The sequence below is a fragment of the Varroa destructor genome, unplaced genomic scaffold, assembly GCF_002443255.2.
Source record: "Varroa destructor unplaced genomic scaffold, Vdes_3.0 BEIS01000006.1, whole genome shotgun sequence".
Classification (NCBI taxonomy): Eukaryota; Metazoa; Arthropoda; class Arachnida; order Mesostigmata; family Varroidae; genus Varroa; species Varroa destructor.
Genome location: NW_019211459.1, coordinates 18,458,084 through 18,478,424, shown reverse-complemented (window position 1 = coordinate 18,478,424; position 20,341 = coordinate 18,458,084). Strand labels below are relative to the sequence as shown.

General features: G+C 36.4%; 2 protein-coding genes across 13 annotated transcripts in view; one reads left to right on the top strand and one right to left on the bottom strand.

The window, feature by feature from the left end:
• Positions 1 to 7,115: 7,115 nt before the first annotated feature.
• Positions 7,116 to 20,341, bottom strand: part of LOC111252472 (cyclin-dependent kinase 6-like) — a 77,690-nt gene continuing 64,464 nt past the window's right edge. The window contains exons 1-8 of one of the 4 annotated variants that reach the window (XM_022810440.2): positions 11,810 to 11,947; positions 10,744 to 10,824; positions 10,433 to 10,568; positions 10,019 to 10,162; positions 9,409 to 9,683; positions 8,963 to 9,110; positions 8,646 to 8,724; positions 7,116 to 8,378 (exon numbers count right to left, since the gene is read on the bottom strand). In XM_022810440.2, coding sequence (XP_022666175.1) covers positions 8,227 to 8,378; positions 8,646 to 8,724; positions 8,963 to 9,110; positions 9,409 to 9,683; positions 10,019 to 10,162; positions 10,433 to 10,546 — 912 coding nt within the window. In that variant the 5' untranslated portion in view covers positions 10,547 to 10,568; positions 10,744 to 10,824; positions 11,810 to 11,947 and the 3' untranslated portion in view covers positions 7,116 to 8,226. Of the gene's footprint in view, positions 8,379 to 8,645; positions 8,725 to 8,962; positions 9,111 to 9,408; positions 9,684 to 10,018; positions 10,163 to 10,432; positions 10,569 to 10,743; positions 10,825 to 11,469; positions 11,747 to 11,809; positions 11,952 to 20,341 lie in introns of those variants that run through there. The other 3 variants (XM_022810439.2, XM_086973879.1, XM_086973878.1) reach the window with 3 other exon arrangements.
• LOC111252471 (putative sodium-coupled neutral amino acid transporter 12) overlaps positions 12,110 to 20,341 on the top strand; it is a 12,688-nt gene continuing 4,456 nt past the window's right edge. Inside the window, exons 1-9 of one of the 9 annotated variants that reach the window (XM_022810435.2) lie at positions 12,110 to 12,250; positions 15,831 to 16,017; positions 16,411 to 16,617; positions 16,876 to 16,935; positions 17,314 to 17,383; positions 18,670 to 18,738; positions 18,980 to 19,109; positions 19,363 to 19,432; positions 19,673 to 19,784. In XM_022810435.2, the coding sequence (XP_022666170.1) occupies positions 15,973 to 16,017; positions 16,411 to 16,617; positions 16,876 to 16,935; positions 17,314 to 17,383; positions 18,670 to 18,738; positions 18,980 to 19,109; positions 19,363 to 19,432; positions 19,673 to 19,784 (763 nt within the window). In that variant the 5' untranslated portion in view covers positions 12,110 to 12,250; positions 15,831 to 15,972. Of the gene's footprint in view, positions 12,540 to 13,747; positions 16,018 to 16,410; positions 16,618 to 16,875; positions 16,936 to 17,313; positions 17,384 to 18,669; positions 18,739 to 18,979; positions 19,110 to 19,362; positions 19,433 to 19,672; positions 19,785 to 20,341 lie in introns of those variants that run through there. The other 8 variants (XM_022810432.2, XM_086973875.1, XM_022810434.2 and 5 more) reach the window with 8 other exon arrangements.

Genomic DNA, 20,341 nt, shown 5'->3' with positions numbered 1-20,341 from the left:
TAACAGGAGCAGCAAGGGCTCTGTAGTTACAAGCAATGTGTGTGGACGAGAAACACTTGCACGTAAGCTGAGCTATAAAAAATACAGGGTGCACTTCGGTTCCCGGCTTACTCCCTGTTTTTCACCCGTTTGTTGTGTGTCCGGGGTAAGTGAGAACACCCACACAGATTCTACAGCAGCTTTAACCGGTGTCGGCCTTAGCTCCTAACCGTGTCCTAACCACCGTTTGAGCAGTCAGACAAGAACTGCCTGTAAGCCGTCCCTCTTCCTAACTATGGGCCATCGTAGAAAGTCAGAATTAACCTGCTATGCACCCTAGATTCTTGTATTTTGGGCCGCGTCTATACATGAGACAGACGTAACGCGACTTTTAGATGGGAATCGCTTAAGAAAGCCGAAAATGAACCTTTCCAAATAGCACCATGTGCTATAGCGGTCTTATTGTATTTACCCCCCAACCAAAAGTCTGGCTAGGTGTCGCTTTTATATAGTTAAGCAAACTGTACAGGTCTTGGAGCTGAGCTAAAAAATATACAGGATAAAGCTAGAGATGGGCATCATAATGCCTAACTCTATAAATGTCACGTGCTTACTGATGGATGTTCAGGTGACAGCTTTCAATGGACTTTTGTTCTTAAATGCAATGAAAATTTATTTATATCTTAAATGAGCAATGAGAAGTGATGTGCTCTTTTTATTCGTTAGATTAAGCATCTCCTGCTTGATGGGAATCTTAAATGTGTCCTATATTCCACCGGTGATATGTATGGTGATACAATATGAATTCTGAATACATCGCTAGCACACACAATCACTCCTCTTACAGAGCATACTAGTTAGTATGATTTGAAAAGATGCTTTATTTATTTACACATAAAATTTTCATAAGTGTTTATAATAAAAAAAAAAAAAAACATTAACACAGTTTCTACCAGGATGTGTGTTTTTCCGCTTTGTGTTTTGAGAGCTCCACTGATTGTCTTACGAGCGAAGCTAGATGACTCGCTTTCTCATCGAAACCTTTTTATCGCACTCCGGTGAACTCATTATTGGATTAGACGAGACGGTTTTGTCCGATAAATTAACCTCGATGCTCAGCGCAAGCAGTTCTCTACGGACCTTTGCACGACCTTTGTTGAATTGGTATGTCGCTTAGTACTACAGTGAACTATAGTTCAAAATAGTTAATTGTTTAAAAACAAAAACCTAATCAGGCCATCTGATTGCTGTTTAGTCAAGTCTTGCATCGTCTTACAAGGTCTATAAAGTTGGTCACTGATCGTAAGAGCTGTCAAGGGTCGTGCGGACACAAGGACAAAATTGAATGATAGTGTCGGTTTCTGTTGACGGATTGACATAAATGACGACCATAGTGCCCATGAGTGGACCTTATACCAATATTTTATCGCACAAGTTACTGTAGTGTAAGTAGATTATAGGTACATTTTCTGACAGTTTATGTTACATCAATTATTGCTCGATTATTAAGTTAAATTGGAACTATTGCGATAGCTTGCTTAAGCTTTACAGACTGCATGTAAATCGAATTTAGATATCTGATGATGAGATGCTGTTAGTGACTCTATGATCTTATCAACTAAACACGTCCCACGAAAATACTGGAGAACGCGAAAATATACGATACCTTATAACAAAACTTCGATTTTCTTAATGTCAGTTGGCCTTTCAGGCTCAGCCTGTGTTATGGCAGACAGCAAAGAGTTTCATCAGACGCGATGAGTGTCCATCCATTCGCATATGTAACTGTGAGACCGAAAAGGAAAATCAACGGGCCGATTTAATTTCCTACTTTTCCTAGAAGACAACAATCTGTCTCTTCTGTCTGTGTTTCGTGTGCCGCCCAAGCCGCCGCTGCACTAACCGCTTTTATCCATATTGATTAAAGCTATCTAGCTAGCAGGCTGTCCTATAACGACGAAAGCCGAAAGGCGAAAGGCGCCATGAAGCTGCACTAGGAATGACAGAAATGGCAGCGTTGACAAGGACAATTAATACAGCCATGCATAACATCGAACTACAATTTAAAGATACTAACGGCACGACTAGAAACCCACAACGATAGCGACGGCAATAGCTACTCGTCACTAGCAAAATAGCAATGTAAAAACGTAAAAATGCCTAACGTGAAACTATTAGAGGTATAGGATGCTAGGCGGTGGTTGAGCGAATGCGGCGATTCTTAATCCAAGAAACATACAAGTTGTCGCAATAGTAACAGAAGTATTGATAAGCAGGGCACGACAATTTATCTTTGATAACGCCTTTAGAATCGCGCTGTACGTTGATTCTAGAAGTAATCGTGTGTAAGTTCGCCGTTGACTTGCGTTCTTTACCTCAGTGCTAAAAGCCGTTGGCTCCCTGGTGGTCGCGTTTTGCACTTCGGAGGAAAGCTTGTTTCGTAAAGGCCTGTATAGAGCACTGAAGAAAGCTAAACTTGACATAAGAACAATATAACGCTTCAGATGATAATGATGATTATTTTCCTAGTTTTCCTAGATTATCATGGTAGACAACGGCATTTCAATGAGTATTCAACAAATTAGGGATTTCTTCATGTTTTGCCAATCGTTTGGAAGATTTGTTTCTACGAGCACAACCAAATGCTGCAGCTGACCGTAGGCAAATCAGGTCTTTGCATTAATCAAGCATTTGGGTCATCATAGACATTTTTCGAATTCGGATTTACCAAAAAAGAAGTAAGTTCGTTTAATCTCTCATTGTCATGAAACGAGCTAAAAAAATATATATATAGATTGAAAAATTGCAAGTGTGAGTAAGAGGAGCAGGCGTGATAACTCTCACAAGCATACACAAAAAAGAAAAACTTTTCTCGCGGGGGCATTTACTTTTCACGATATCTAAGCGATATAAGGAAAAAGCTAGAATTGTAGTGTTACTTGTGGTAATGCAGCAACGTTCGCCATTATTGAACGAACATTCCTTTGATGTGAAAAATCTTTCCCATCATGATGAAATGGTAATGTGTCTGCTTGATAAGTTTGAAGGCGCGAAGACACCCTTTGTTTCATGACAGAAGCCTGCGCCTACCTGCGTAACCGAACTTATGAAAATGCTATCTTATATTTATGTAGCCTTATGCAAACGTAACGCCACAGAAGCAGCCCCCTAACACCTCCAAATACAACATCAGTGGTTTCTTCTTGTTGAAAAGCAGAAATGCAGATTGCTTCCAATGGTACTGTGTTAAACCTAACTAAATTTGTAACCTTTTTCTATATGCATGAATATTTTTTTTTAAAAACACATTTTTTGTGTAACAAATTTGTAGTTTGTAACCTAAATTGTGACAACTAGAAAACTAAGATCTGAATAGATCACAATGGTAAATCCGAGCACTTATATTAATACAAACTCAAATATCACATGACAGATGGCCTCTGATATTTAATCCTTGAGACTATTTGCATTGCTAGTTGCGTGTGCACTCCTTCAAAATATCATCGAAATCTTTAATTATTTGAGACTTTCATTATTTAATTTCATTATTAAATAAAAACCTAACAGAATCAATTATTTGGGTGCTTACCATTGATCATTTGTTTCTATCATCCTACACAAATATAAGTGTACGCAGGGCTCACGTCTTGATGCTATAATTATAGCAACAAAATTACTACTATAATGGCACTTGAAGGCCTGTAATCAAATAGACGGTGGTACAATAACGTTTTTCAACCATAATAATTAAAGGGAAATTAAATATTTAAGTAGTTGATAAAAATATCAATTACATTATTCGAAAAAAACATTGTGACTCGTTGGAAACTCTGATTCCAAACAAACAAACAAGAATTCTTTGGCTTTTGTAAGAAACTGTATATTTAATTTTTTTTAATTTGCCGTATTCATTTTACATTTACATTCAGACCCATAATGGATCTTTCTGTTAATTTGTGTTGATAACTTTATGTAAAGGCAGCTTACATCAATCATCCATATTGAGAAGTTGCCTAAAATCACAACAGGGTAACATCAAATTTTAATCGATGTAAAGCCTATTCTCTTGATTAAATAACAGTAGCAAATACAACCAGTACGGACCAGTCAAACATATACTACACAGTATTTTTCGTTAATGTCCGACTGTTACATATTCTAAATATGTAAAACGGGAGAATACTAAGTGAGTACCTTTGTGGTTAGATTTTTAAGTATCCAAGTTTCTTCACACGATACTTACGTCCTTATATTTGGCAATACACTAAATGGTTTCAGCCAATAGTGTGGTAAGATATGATTGATTTTTATCAAAGCATTTTACATATATAGCGAGTAAGCCATTTCCTAATTATTGTCTCTTACAAGCATACGAGGACCATTATGCTACAGATGCTCTTATGTTTGCTGCCGAGTACAAAAAGAACGTTAAAGAAGGTGTTTGTTCTATCGCCTTAAAATATACAGCTATAGCAACTGGACCTTTCCATCTGGTCCAATTGCTTCTTGCTCCATATCGTTTCAATTTCATACCACTGCTGTGGACGACCTTGACCACAAAACAGCAAAATGACGCAAGAGCGCAAGATTTTCCATTGAGCCGAATAATAACTTTATTCTAAAAACGTATACTCTACTTTAAGTATGATTCATTTTCAACAGATTCAGATGAAAGTTAAACGAAAATTATGCAAGAGAAAAATAAGCATTTGTATTTATGAAAACTGGAAGTCATACATGACCCGCTTCATCTTATCAATGTTATCCCGTTCCCAAGTAATACAGTCCTGAAATGATCAACTTTTTCAAAACTAATAGCGAGCTAATAAAGTCACTGACCACGTGAAAAAAATAAGAGAAAACTAACATTATCATATGAATCTATCCGGTAACCTTCCTAACACTTGTGCGCTCAAAAGCACATGTATATAAACGCTAATAGAAACAGAGTGGTTTTATCCAGTATTTGTTATTAGTCATATTGAAACCAAACGGCCGTTGACGTTTAAAATTTTGATCACGATTCAAAAGGCGCATCCTAGAAAAGCTAAATGTGTTACGCTTGACACCCGAGCTGGCGTTAGGCAGTCCATCAGACGGCTCTAGCTTCCTCTCCCAACTCGAAACGAAGTCTGTCTAAGCCCAGGTTCGAATCTAGACCTAAGACTTGTGCTTTAAATAAGCTATAACAAGAATCTATGCCACGATAGCCCAGCCACTAAAACGTACGAATTTTCCACCATGAAAGTATTAATCGCTCTTTCACTCACTGCTCTGTACGTTGCTCCCGAGATAGTTAAACTCTACTATAATTAAACGTAGGTGAAGTCTCAGGCTCGGAAACATTTTCATTTCATTCATGCCAGATGCCTAAAACTATGGGTTTGCCAGACGTTCGATTCGAAACAACTATTTTGTTGATATCGCTATGTGGTACCCTGTCATGTCTTACCCTGGCGGCACGATCATCCTCTACGTTTCGAGTATCGCCGTTAGACACCCCATCAGCCGGCTGGCTTGCTGGCTCCCAGCCCGAAACATAGTTAGTCTATGCCCTATGGGTTTGAAGCTAGACCACAAAAGATTAACAGGCGAATAAGTTACTTACTAAGCTTATCACTCGGACATATTATTTGGCCTACATTGGCGCTATGGGCATACATTGTAAAATTAATGAAATATCTATCGTATTTCTCGAAATACTTCTGCTAGCTTACGCCACCAGATGCAATGAAACCAAAAGTTCTTAGGAGATTTGGTAAGCTGTTTGAATGTGTGCAAGAACTTTGAGGTGTAACTGGGAGTTTATTAGAATAATCATAAAATAGCAGATATTCTAAGGCGAATTTATTTCTTTATAATCGCTTTGCTGATTTTCAAAATAACCTCCCTAACGTTATCTATGTTTTATCACCATCTTTTCCTATAACATTTTTTTTAAACAACTTAAGAACGTTTAGAAGAACTGTAATAAATATAATTTCGTCATCTACTGCACATCTTTGTTCTTACGTATCTCCGATTTTTTCGTATTCTCAGTTTTTTTTGCGTGTATTCTCTTAGGGTCACTCTAGAGAGCATGATTCCGCTGGTTACGTACTCTTTATTTGAGATATTTAAATAAGAACAATGGAGAACCGGTGGGCTTAAAATTTTAAATTAACTACTAACCAGATAGCGGTCGAGCTACCGCGCGACCGCCGCGATCGTGGCAGATTATATCTGCTCTCTGCTTGATATTTGGCAATTCATAGATTTACAATTTATTATTACATCCACACTTATTACCGATAACAATCAATTAATATAAGTTTTCTTAGTTCGTAACTCACGGACATGTATTCTAATGGTACTAGAACCCAATATTGAATGCGTATACTGCTCTATAGTGTTGTATGCATAAGCAATCAAGCCTAAAATAGTTTTTTAACTTTTATTTCATTCAAATCGTAGCAGCTATTCTCGAGAATACTTCGAACAGACACATATACAGAGTTTTCAACAAAAATCATACTTAATATTTAATTAAGTACACATTCAGTTTGTATTTCTATATATTTATTATTCAAATTGCAAAAAATCTACATAATATGTATACCCTCTCCTTCTGCCGCAGATATTAAAAATGATTAACGTTCTAGTCGGTACACTGTTGACAATAGTGGACTATTAATTTACAAACTTCAACACTTTTTGTTCGGTATTCACATTTTTATTCAATTATGGTTTTTATCTTCTATCGTATGCTGACTTAGACATCATTTTTAAAATAATTCCGCAAGAATAAATCCATTTACTTCAGGCCTAGGAAGCACGCGGTGTATTCTATGGCGCCTCATCGTCCAACCCACCTGTTTGACAAATTCTCACCAAGAAAAGTTTTTATATCACGATAATAGAACACAGATGCTCCGTTCTATTGGACATAGAACTTGCCATCTTCACCAACGTCTTCACGAATGCATCATAAAGCAATATACTTACAGTAAATTCAGGTAGTTGGCACTAACGTATATATTTTTAGGTTACTCTGTGATATGTGAAAATGTGTACACATCACGTTTGCTTTATATGGTCGAACACGTCGATCAGTCATGATACCTACAACAAGCGTTTTATCTAGTAAATACAAATCCTTACAATACGGAATAACAGATGTTGGTCTTTTTATTATCAAAAATGTTCTCCTTTAGATGAACGAACTCTATAGCAATCTCTAAATAATTTTTTTCATCAACTATAATGACTTCAAAATATGATAATTGGGTAGCATACTAATAGTGCATGGCAGTATTTTCTAAGGGCAACTCTCAATCTTACTTAAATAATATATGCCACCTCTGTATATGAATGACACAATCTGATTTTGTTGGTAAATCGCCGATGCAATGCTAGTTTAGAAATCTGTTGATGGTGTCGTAAGGCGGCCTAATCGACCTATGATCCCTCTCAGAAGGTACTTTCTCAGTATATAGGGGTCTGTAGTGCTCATCCGTGCTGTATATAATATAAGAACATAATGCCTGTGTTTGTTGTTATGCACATAGCCAAAAAGCAGCTATCATTTACATGAAAATGTTGTGTACACATATGCGTTTTTGTAATGTGTAATATCATATTTTTTCCAACATAAAATAGCCACAATTTACGTTTACCTATGAACATGTTCGAGCCATTGGCAACCGTTGAAATGCCCGTAAAAGGATTTTTCGGCAAGATCTTTCGAAGAAAATATTATAGGAATAGCAAGGGAGTACAATGTAGCTTATAGTCTACCTTCGAATGCTAAGTAGAAAATATTTCATGCCAACTTCGCAAGCTGTATAGAGCAGATGGAGCCACTCGCACCTATGCGATCCAGCTTAGTAAAAAGTAGTCACTATGATAATGTGAATTCATTTCATACAAACATTGATTACTCTGTTGTCCCTGCAATTAATGTGACTTGTTACGTAGCATTTGTGTTTGATAATGCCCTTATTTTTTCTTCAGAAGGACTAAATAAATGTCTAATATCAATTTGATTCTTCTGAAGTACCTCAAAGCGCTTAGATCGGCCCGTTGATTTCGCTTGGAGATGCGTTGCCGTGTGCCACTTATTAAACAAGCCACGCGTAGCCACGAGATCGGCTTACTAGGTTAAAACTATTTTTCATTGACTCGATTTCGGCAGTACATTTTTCACCTAAAATAATGATTATAATGCATTTCTTAATTCGGCGATGCTCTGTCTATGCGCTTATTTAATTAATCTTTCTCCGGCTCGAACCCATCAAAAAAGGGATGTCTGAGGGCCGCCTCCGCGGTAAGTCGCTTTCTATAATCGAATTCTACGAGCGCACGGATGAGATTAATTGCAGCTGGTTCCGCCTCAGGAATCAGATTTGCGAGATCCTCCCCTGTGAATAAAAATGTAGCAAATACTGAACGTCACGTTGCAAGAGTACGAGAAAGACGAAAGTGGAATAACCTCAATGAACTTTAATAACACTTTAATTATTCATGCAGACAAAATATGAAATACCATTTTTATTTTATAATTCATAACATTTGCCGTATGCTATGGAATTAACGGAATGGAAGAAAATCCAACTACTCTTTGGGCGAAGACAAACATCCAGTACATATTTATACCGGAGCACACAAGTTGCCATTATATTTTGTACCTTTTCCAAAGTTACTGAAATGCTCCCAGGCCATGCAAACGTCTTGTGGCCAGCTTTCTCTAGATGGCGTTCCGATAATCTGCAACGTGTACGAACAAAGATTAATTTTAGTGGGCATGCTCCAATGAACTTTTCAACTATACCTTTATGTCTGTTATACCAAGGAATATTGTATAAAGCACTAGTTTAGATTTGCACACATTCGTGCTTTCAACCGGAAACCATTAAAGATTATAGCCTTAACACTCCCCACAAATCCTGCGCCAAACTCCTACTTTATTTTTGTGGAACATATTAGCTATTTAAAAAAAGAGTACCTCAAGAATTTTGCCCAGTTGACTGCCCTCTGAACTTCCTGGGAAGAGCGGTTTGCGTGTGAATAGCTCTGCAATAATGCATCCACAAGACCACAAATCCACTGGACTGGCGTAAACTGATTGCAGAAGTACCTCAGGAGGTCGGTACCTGGAAGTCAAGTTGTACCAGACACCTGTTAGAAATCTGCTGATAAGTGTAGAAGAGTTTGACATATTATTTAAACGAAGTATTTTGCAAATAACTAGTAATGCTCGCGCTGTGCATTATCGAGGAGGCTGGTCAAAATTAAAAGCGTCTACAGTATCCTATTCCGATAACAAAAATAAAACAAAAATGAAGGCCTTACTGATCATCTCATCGTCGATGTTAGGTAAATATGAGATTATAAGCAAAAACAATGTCGAACAATCGTAATCACTTCGTGTCATAGTGTTGAGTTACGTACCAAAGGGTGACAACGACAGGTGTGAGAGCCATCTGATATTCGTAGATGCGAGCCAGGCCAAAGTCGGCCAATTTGACGACGTACCGATCGGTAACAAGTATGTTTTGTGGTTTAAGGTCACGATGTACGATTCTGTTTGCATGCAGAAACTCGATACCGGTCAGCATTTGGTGCGAAAGTGATTTTATCAAACTGGATTCAAGTCCGGGCGGGGGACACTTCTCAAGGAAAGTGGCTAAGTCTTGATCAACATGCTCCAGTACGAGAAAGATTACCTGCGATAAAGCGAAACACAGTCTATTACGTACTCTTTGATAAATACAGTAAGACACAACTTATTGAGTGTTATAATGTACAAATCTACAGCGGTTCTTATATCTTTTGCAGCTATATAAATAACGACTGGCTGTTAGGTCATGCCTTCCTGAATATTCACTTTGAAGCCAATATACTAATCTATTTCTGTTTTCGTAAAGAGTATCCTTCCCTTTATTGAGAGATGCGTTGTAAGTTTTAAATTATCGTCTTAGTAAGCGACCGTACTTTATTCAAAGACACGTAAAATCTATATAGGGAATACACATTTCATGACTGTACACTGGCTCCTTACGAGGTCATTGTTTCCACGCCTTCCGTGACAGATGTCGTAGAGTTGTACGATGTTCTTGTGACTGAATGCCTCAAGCTGCTTCAAAAGTGCGATTTCACGCAATACTGACAGAGGAACTCCATCATCAGTTATCGCCATCCGCACCTAAAAGGGCCAAAAATAAACAAAATCAAGATACAACTTAGAAACGAGTTAAAGACATTTATGTATATAATGCGAGCCTCAGTATATAATTCCTACAATCAATTCCTAGTCATGTTGTCAGAGAATAACTTACCTTAAGAGCACATAATAGTATTATTAAGATCGCTTAAATATACGCAGAGTTTTTGTTTTAAAAATCAATTCAAAGACTCAGTTAACTTACGTAGCCAAGATTACAGCGATGGCGCATCAATAAACAGTAACACAAACCTTCTTAAGAGCAACGAATCTTCCTTCATTTTTCTTGTCCCGCGCTTTGAAGACTGTGCCAAAAGCGCCGGTCCCGATATGATTGAAATCGTCGTAATTCTTTAACCCGTTCATTTTGGATTTAAAAGGCGACCAACTGGAAAGGGAAAGATGATTCAGTAAATTTTTTGTCCAATTTATAGTGCGATCTTTCCCAAAAGTCTTAATCCTGGTGGGCCATTTTATGGTTTGCATAATCCGGTATTTCATTTGTATGCTGTAAGCTGACGTAAATATGCCGAAACCAGTTAGAAGAGCCAACACTTTCGTACTTTTTCTGGCTAGCGAGCACTAGTTGATATAACGTATTGTTTCTGTCAGCTTGAAGTCACAATTCGTTTTCTTAAAAGTTTCTGAAAGATGAAAAATGATAGCATTGATAATGGGCAGGTGAATGCTCCATACAGAGCCATTTTCTTCCTGGGGTATCTACCAAAAGCTACTTTTTAGGCATAACCCACCAAATCAGCGCAAATACACAACCACATTCTACGATAACGACAATAACCTCGGCAGTAATCAATAAAGAACATTATTGCAATCGAAAACCCAGATGGGACTTTTTAAATTACGCAGTGCCTATTAAGTTAAAATAAAAGCTTTATCGTAAACCGTTTTCTGATGCAGTGGGTGTAAACAGGCCAATGTGTCTTCGTATGAAAGCCATGCACCCTGCCTTTTACGCAAGAGCCTATAACCTAACTTCGTTAACCTTGACATCTTATATTGTTGATAATAATTTTTAGGCAGCAAGAATGGCATGTTATTATTCAATTGGAATTGGCCTTCTCTAGTGTGCAGCTACGCGTCGCCTTACATTTAATAACAACTGGGGTTACCTGAAATGACAAATTCAACTCTATTCAAAACCCATGTCGACAGAAAGTTGGAATTGCGGTTGTCTAACAAGGAATTTCGTATAATCTACATATCAATACAGGACCAATTGTGATCTATTAAGCAAGCGGTTTTCAAATCTACGTTTAGCGCACGCTCACCTGTTGCTACTAGTTTATAAGGCAATTACTGATTCCAATATTCATGGTTCCTCTTAATAAAAGCTAATGTACTTCGAACGAATTGAGATGGTATACTTTAACTGCAGAACCGACCTGTGTGACAAGGTCAAACCGCATAACGAATTTCCTTGATACTACAAAAAATTGCGAGACAAATATCCATTACCTCGAACTTAACAAAAACTACCGGAAGCGTGTCTCTGGAAGCTATCTATCACTGATCTACAAGAACCTACAAAAAAGACCTGCCCCGTCCTATAATCGCTACTTTATATTCAATTCATATTGCTATTGTTGACCGTAATCTCGTATAACGTACCGAAGCGGCGCCTTTTTCCCGTTCCAAAATATTCGAACAACACTGTCTGCGATGCAAACAAGCGAACACCGTCAAACTTCACAACCTCACCATGGCTCCTCGTCGAAGAAGTAGAACTTGTTTACATCAACCTATAGCTTCCTACAAACTTCAACAGCGAAATAGGCACAACACTGTTATATTTGTGCCAGATCTAGTCGCTTCTTAAAAGTTTACTAGGGCTGTCGTAGTTTTTGTTTATTGTTGTGTTGTGCTCTGATTTATTCGTCTGTCTGGAACAATTTATTGGGGCCGTGAATAGCCAGCGCCTCCCCTTCGTCTGCTAGCGTCGCGACCGAGGAAAGAAGAACCCTGCTGATGATCTTTGTTTACTCTTCGTTTTCCGCCAGTCGGGTGCTGATCCTGTTCTTCGGGGATTCCAGGCCACATATGTTATCCAGTGTACGTTTTAACTGCTACACAGACGTGATGTGTCTGCACTTCAGTTCTTTTTTGTGGATTGAATATGGATTAAGGAACAAGCCGTGTATAGACATCGTAATATGATGATAACGTTTTAAGTAAACAGTTGGCTGACCTTCGTAAAGCAAACCTGTTCGCTATATGATGACCATATCACTGGAATTATAGAAACGAAACAGTTCATGTATCGATGAATGTAAAAATTAACACTGAAATTAATGATTGCTATTGATATTTGCTTCTATCGAGTCGTCAACGGTAATAAGAGGTGCGTAGTCCATTATTAATTTGCGCATTGAACGCGTCAAGGAAACGTAAATGCTGATAAACATGATCTAATTGCTCATGTTCGTCCATATCTATAACTATGTGACAAATTGTTAATTGGGCTATTCACAACATACACAGCAAAAATTGATAAACAACAATCTAATATTAATGCTTACCTTAAATTAGAAGAAAAGTCAAATTTTATAGTCTCAAATTATCCTTATTACCGTACAAGTCAAACTTGTCATAGTGGAATGTATGGGATTGAACCTTCATCATGAATTTACACAAGTAGACAACGAGAAATTAGGTCAGTCTAGTAGCTCTAAAGCAATTGAGTACATGAAACGCGCAATACAAGATTATTCCTTTGGCCTTTGTTAAAATGGACCTACCAAAAACCGAGAATTATTTAGTCTGATTATATTAAAGAAGTTGACTTCAGTTTTTTGAACAGTTTTTTTTTTTTTTTTTTTTGTGATATATAAGCCTTCACGTACAAGTCTTCTTTTAATATAAAAGTTATCCCTATCGTGAATAAAATATAGGGGCCATGTATTGTTCCAGTGGTCTAGATCATCTATATGGAAATCTTTTTGCCCGAGGTGTTCGGATTAAATGGCAAAACCGAATATAGCAACCATGTAGGTTTGTCAACTGTAGCATCCCGAGTCGAGTTTATACGATCACTTTATCTTGACCCGTTTAGCATGGTATGGCACATTGAAAACATCTGGGTGGGAACTGAAATGCACTATATTTTTCCGTATGGACAGAAATTGCTATTGATTAGGATATGTACGTAAATTCCTTGCTTTGGATCAAATGGTTTATTGTTATCTGTTTTATGGGCGGTACGGGAAATGTTATTTAGAGCATTGTGCTTTCTTTGCTTTATTTAGAGTATTCTATTGTAGATAACAATAAGGATTAGTAGATCAACGCATGAAAAAAAACACGAACATTGTGAGGACATAGAGCAGTCAAAGATTCCTTACGTAACTTGGCTGCCATATAAACTAGTGCTCAAGGTGGTAATTTGAGGATAATTTATTCTATTTCAACTATTGGTATGTTAAGATTTATTGCACGAGCTCATCATGTATTCACTGTAGAAATGAATATTGATACTCGAACTCGTTCTACATCGATAACAACAATGATTGCAATTCCTACGAGGATTGAATTTGTTCATAATTGACTGCTATTCACGCTTCAGTAGTAAAATAAGATTATGCCCAAAATTTAGGAAGGACTACTAAAGTAATCTTAGCTAATTATTCAATTGATATTATTTTACATGACAGTTGTTATGTTGTTGCTCATAATATTTACGTTTTAAAAATAGGAGCCGTATTTGCTATAATGCTTGGTGTTGTTTATCGACTTTTTTAAAATTTTTTTTGGATTGAGTGTAAAGTTTTTAAAGATTCACTCTCAGTAATATTTGTATGGCTAAATATAACTTCTTTCAGCATATTTTTAGAATCAAGAGGTATATTTAAGGGTTATTCAGATTATCCTGATTTTCAATGAGTACCTCGCTAAGCTCAAGTGTTCATGGGCTCGTTCTGCTGCGTGGGCCGCTAACAACACCGTTCTGCTGGAAGTCTACGTTAGAAATTTTCAATAGTTTTCAGTTTTTACTCGTATTTTTTTCAAATTTGACAGTGTTATTTATGTTACAGATTGTACTTCCGAACATAATTAGAAAATGTAACATAGCCACTGTGTCGAGCCCTGGTATGACGTGGGTGACTTTTTGAAAAAAGCCGTAAAAGATACTGTCAAGACCAGATTTTTAACCCGAATTCGAGAATAAGATGTTTGTACAAGAAACGATGATATATATATTGATTTCTAGTTTATTGAATAACATATGTGCGGAAAATAGAGATAACTACCAAATTGAAATCAACATGACAGATATCTTAATCTCATAATAAGCGTTATAGTCGATGAAGAATAACTTTATTGCGCACAAGCAACAAAAAATGATTAAGAGGAACCTAATGTATGAATACTTGTGTTCAGGGTACGAGTTTTTTTGATAAACAGAATGGAAAGGTAATGCGCTAGGTAAACGTCGAATACTTCGGCATTGTTATGGATCACAATATTGAACACGTAATCATGTAACTGCGTAGAATAGAACTTGCCAAAACAATGATCATTTCAAGTAAACAGTTGACAGCAGCGGTTCCTGTAGCAATTATAAGAGTCTAGTGATATGTATTGAAGTATAGTATAAATGAACGTGTCGGAAAAATCCTGTCATTAAGACTGGAAAGCTTTAATATTTGCTATTGTAAGAGAGACCCTTGTCGGCTGCTCGGAGAGCCGAGAACGTATTTCATGAAAGTCGCAGAATTTTGAAACCTGCATTGCTCATTACACAGAGTTGTTTACCGTAATCATGAGAGATGTTTTTAATGTGTGAAAAATATTTGAGCAATAAGTGAAAAACGCTACTTTAAGAGTATAAATCGAAAGTCATACTGCTGATAAACACCGCCCGTCGACTGGGTTGACACGATGCTTGCCTGCAGATCTGTGGCACTTTTCAGCTCTTCTAGGTTGAGGCTTTCTAAACTAATCTATGGAACTAAGCTGCCTATTTAGCCTTAGTTCGATTATGTCCGTACAGAACTAGAGTAAAATTTGATCGATAAACTTTTAGTAGAATTAAAAATTTGCAACGCGGTCTGGTATAATGTATTCTTGGGAAGAGACGATACGCATGCATTTGGAAGGCGCGCTCGTCCTCACCGTCTATCTTTGTTGACGCGATGTTCCAATTCTGTAATCTATGCTTAGACATATTTAGATGCATCGTGGATATGAAGTACTTTTCTTCTGGGTGACATCGTACTTACTGCTGTAACAAGGAAATATCAAATATCGATATTTAGTGTGAAAATGTGGAGAATGGATCAACTAGCTTTAGCTTGTCGTTTGTATGTAGAAATATATCGTAAACTATGTAAGTTACCCACGTACCTGTGTAATTTTTACCGCTCAAATAAAATCTCGGTTTTTTGGCTATGTTGAAACCTAGAATCAAAGTTGAAATTATTGGAAAGGTATTAATTATTATAGATTTGAGCTACAAGGTTTTACGTAAAACATGTGTGAGTGCTTTATAGCGATCAAATTGATTATAATAGCCTTGTTCTTCTGTCTGTCCCCCCAGAGTGTAGAAGGTCCGTTTCGTCTTCTTGGGAGTTCTACCGGCTAGTTACAGAACGCCCAATCATCTTATCAAAATCACTAAATTCTCTATTCACAGTTAGCCATTGAATGCTCTCGGAGAAGTCATCAGTGGGTCTGGTAGAATTGCTGTTTAATGCCAGCGATTCTAAGAGCATAAGACCAATGAAAACATTTTCTCAAAGTTATCCGAGACTATAGGTGCGTTTCCAGAAAGCAAGATGGAATCTGAAGGACGTACCTCCACTGATACATATGGCCGATTGGTAAGTACGGACTTGAATCTTTTTTTCAAGATCAATATTAGCCAGTAATATATGTGTTCCAAACATTTTTAGTGTATTGCAAGTTGAAAAACGGAGTCAATACATCACTCTTTACATTTTGAAAGAAGGACTTTTATTCACAATAAACTCAGCTCATGCTCAAGTAAACAGCATGTATTAATATGCGATGATTATAAAAATAGCATGGCTCTTATTTGATAAGAAAGAATATTATACGTGGCGTATTAAGTACATTATATAATACCAAGCATCATTTTTTTTACTTTAAACATGTTTTTCCTGCTAAAGTTCACGTATGCAAGTCAAATTAGCATCTTTATGACCACAGTTTAGCTGATCAATGATGACTGATTAAATGTTTTGTTTCCATAGGTGTGTATGGCGTATATATTCAATCTGATTGTGGGGACAGGAGCGCTGACGATGCCGCGTGCTTTCTCAGAAACTGGATGGCTTCTTGCCGTCATTAGCCTTACTGTTCTTGCCTGTATAAGTTATTTGACTGCCACATTTATGATAGAAGCTATGGCTGTCGCTAATGCCATCGTTCGCTTTAAGACTCTGAAATCTTATGAAAGCGTTAGTTGAGTCAATGTTCAGACTAAACATTTCTCATTGAGTAAACCTATATGCAATACTGCCACGAATTCGCGTAGTGTATTTTGCTGATTATGGTATATATATTACAGCATATATATATATATATATATATATATATATGGTACACTTATTACAGCATGTTCCCACAGTTTTCTATTATAAGTTAGCGTATTGAAGCCTTCCGTGATCTACAACTTTAGATGGTACATGTTTTATTTCTAATTTGTTTTTTTTCAGACGTCCAATCAGCAGCAGGACAATATGACTTCTCCTGTGGAAGTCCAGAATGACTCAGTAGTAAGTGGTCTTTACAAGTCCGAGTAGCCTATGAATGATTCAACCGCTATAGCTTATTGGAAGTGTTTGATCAAAACAATTTTGATACGCTCTGTACAAATATTTTAAGGGTTATAATGCTCTTTGAACAATAGAAGCGTCCCTGGAAACGTTCCTTTTTAGCTTAAAACTTACATTGTTTAGATGACACACTATTTTCGTTACAGTCTTTATTTATAAAGTCCAGCTTTGACTTGCGAATGTATGTGAATAAATTCTCACTCACATAAAAGTATTGTATACGAAACTGCTGATCTACGATATCTCTTATACCGTTCTGCAAGTCTTGTCTCCACATTTCACTATGTAGAATAGTTACTTAATTTTCTTTCATGCCAGAATCAAATGCGGAACGACGAGGCACTGGCATATACCGATCACGACGAGAGGGCACCCCTTCCTGTTAACGGTAAGATTGCCACATACCTTATAATCAGGTAGTCTGCTACGCAGCTATAGAGAATAGTTACATTATTTATACTGAACCCTTCATCGTCCCTGCAAAAGCGACTCTACACGTATCAGCATGTATTTACCAACTGATAATTCTAAAAAAAAAAAGAAATAGCTAAAGCTTTTCATCGTTTTGATGAGCTAGGAGTCCCGACAATGGCTTATTAATATATTGTTGAACAAATAAATTCCACGTGACGACAATGAATGATAATAATCAAGTTGTAGTTTCGCTTTTTATTATGCTTAGTTAATTTTAGATACATAAACTAGGTTTATAAAGTTTAGTTCTAAATGAATAAACTAGGCAAGCTTCATAGCGTATGGTTTATTACATAATACGTGAGAATAGTATGTCTACATAAATTGTTGAAATACTGCTAGATCACTTCGTTATGTACATTTATGATCTGAAATGCGTCTTGGAGGTATCATCAAGACGAAATCTCACTGCAGTATATGCATGCACTATCATCAATGTGTCACATTTTGATACGATGATTTCCGACAAAAGTGATAGCTGTCATTGCTTAAAATGTCGATGATCTGACTTTGAGATGTTGTTAATTAAATCTTTTTCTCTTTTCTAGACCTGGAACAAGGATAAAAGCACTCAAACATCGCCTGGGATGTTACGTACAAACAATCTAAACCAACTTACTTTTTAATTCGTCCTAATATTCACACAGACGTCAATCCAAAATTTAAACTTAGTTCCTGTCTATTGATGGAAGATAATTTACTGAGCGGGTATATGTGGGTGTGTGTCTGATCGTCACTCATTACATCTTCCTAGCAAGCCACAAGTATCTGTTGTTGCTCCAGCAGGGGTTGGATCGCGAATGGAAAGCTTTAGTAAGACTAAAGCAAAAGATGAACTTTCGCGATGTAGTGCTTTAAAATGTTGTTTCGTAATATGTAGAACAGACATAACGTACGTATATTTATTGACAAGGGTAAAAACTAAATCCTTTATGATTCACCTCATTAATATTTATACTAGTTCTAACTCAACGGTATTGAAAAGGTAGCACAAGGCAATGATTCTAAATTTTGTCTAAAGTACATATCACATAACTGCGTCGATCGAATGTAACGTTGTAGGCATGACTCTGCCATACTTTCTATGAATTGTGATTGTCAATATGAGTTTCTAATTGTTACTAATTTTTAAATGGCGTATGTCTGAACATATCCTTCCCATATATTTAATACGTTGCATATATCTGTTTTATTACGTAGGTTCGATGCAATCTATTCCGCAGAATGTACTGGAGCGCTATTTTGAAATAACAGAAATCTTTGAAATGGGTACGTATGCAAATGCAATTAATATCTGATAAAGCGAAATAGAACATTATTATCATTATCGCGAAACTACAAACGCAGAAATTTTTAATGCTAAGGAAAAAGTTTATTACCTAAAGGGCATGAGCTTTCGTTAGTCACCTCATCTGATTGGAATACACTGGAACCTTCGTAGAGCGATCAGTCTAACGCGGCAAACAATAACGTTTATTGTCATAATTGTTATCGTGATTTTTTTTTACAGGAAGAATGGCAAGTATGTTCTACAATACATGGGGTCTGCGCCTGTTTTACATTTGTATTACACTTTATCTCTACGGTGATTTGGCCATTTATAGTACGGCGGTTGCTAAGTCACTTCGAGATCTCGCATGGTACTTTACAAAATACTTCATTCCTTTAAAGGTTTCCTGTGTTCGTATTAAGAAATTAGTTTGTATCATATTAAAGGAATAAAAATACGATGTCAAACACTATGTATATTACTTTATGGCTGAATTAAGTTAAAATCATTTATCGTGGTGAAAATCGCGATTGAGAGAACGAACTAAGGGGTACGTCTTGATCTGCTTAACTGTGCCATGTATCGCTTATGTATATATATATTTTTTTTTATCTGAATTTCAGCCAACGAATAAAAGATAACAACAGCATATCTGATATGTGCTGGCCCGACTACAACATCTCTCAAGCTAATGTAAAGCTATATTGTTTATTACTATTATTATTGTATGAATGATTATAAAATGATAGTGATTGGGTGACGACAATGTGTTTATTTCTGTTTAAGTATAATCGTTAAATTCTTTAAAATATTAATATATGGATTTTTGCATATATACATAATAAAACACAATTTTTGAAACGGCCAACGGCTGTTTTTAAAGAAAATAGGTATTTACTGATAGTGTCTCATTTTATTATTGTGTTATTTCAGATGTACTTAATTTCTCTGGCTATTTTTATATTTGCCGTAGGACCCTTTACTTTCTATAATGTACAAAGAACAAAGTATTTGCAAATCAGTATTACCATTCTCCGCTGGAAAGGTAAGAGCACAGATTAAAAATCGTATCGTAACCGTGATCAAGTGAGGTCAAATTTGGTGAAAGTGTAAAAATTCTTATATTGATTTTTCTTTGTTAAGCTACATATGTGTATAGATCTTTCAATAAATGGTTGTAAGCGAACGGCGAACAACAGTTTGATTTCTCTTGCAACCTTTTCAATTTTTTTCGGCAATGTAACACATTTTTCGAGACTGTTTATATATATATATATATATGTAGACACATCTGTTTTAATTGTAAATATTAGTAAATGAGTTTACACAATAAAGTAATCTTTGCAAAGTTTGTAACGTATTATAAAAAATGTGCGACTTATTTAGCAAACCCTAATAACATACGATGCCAATACTATAGTACGGAGTATATATGAAAGATTTTTATGTAAAGATATAAGTATAGGCATGGCTTCTACCCTGCAAAATGCCAAGTTCATTCACAAAACCTTTACACAGTCATTTTTTTTTTATCTATTAGCCAAAAATGTATTTAATATAAATACTAAAATATATTAAAATCTATTATTAATATAAGTTATT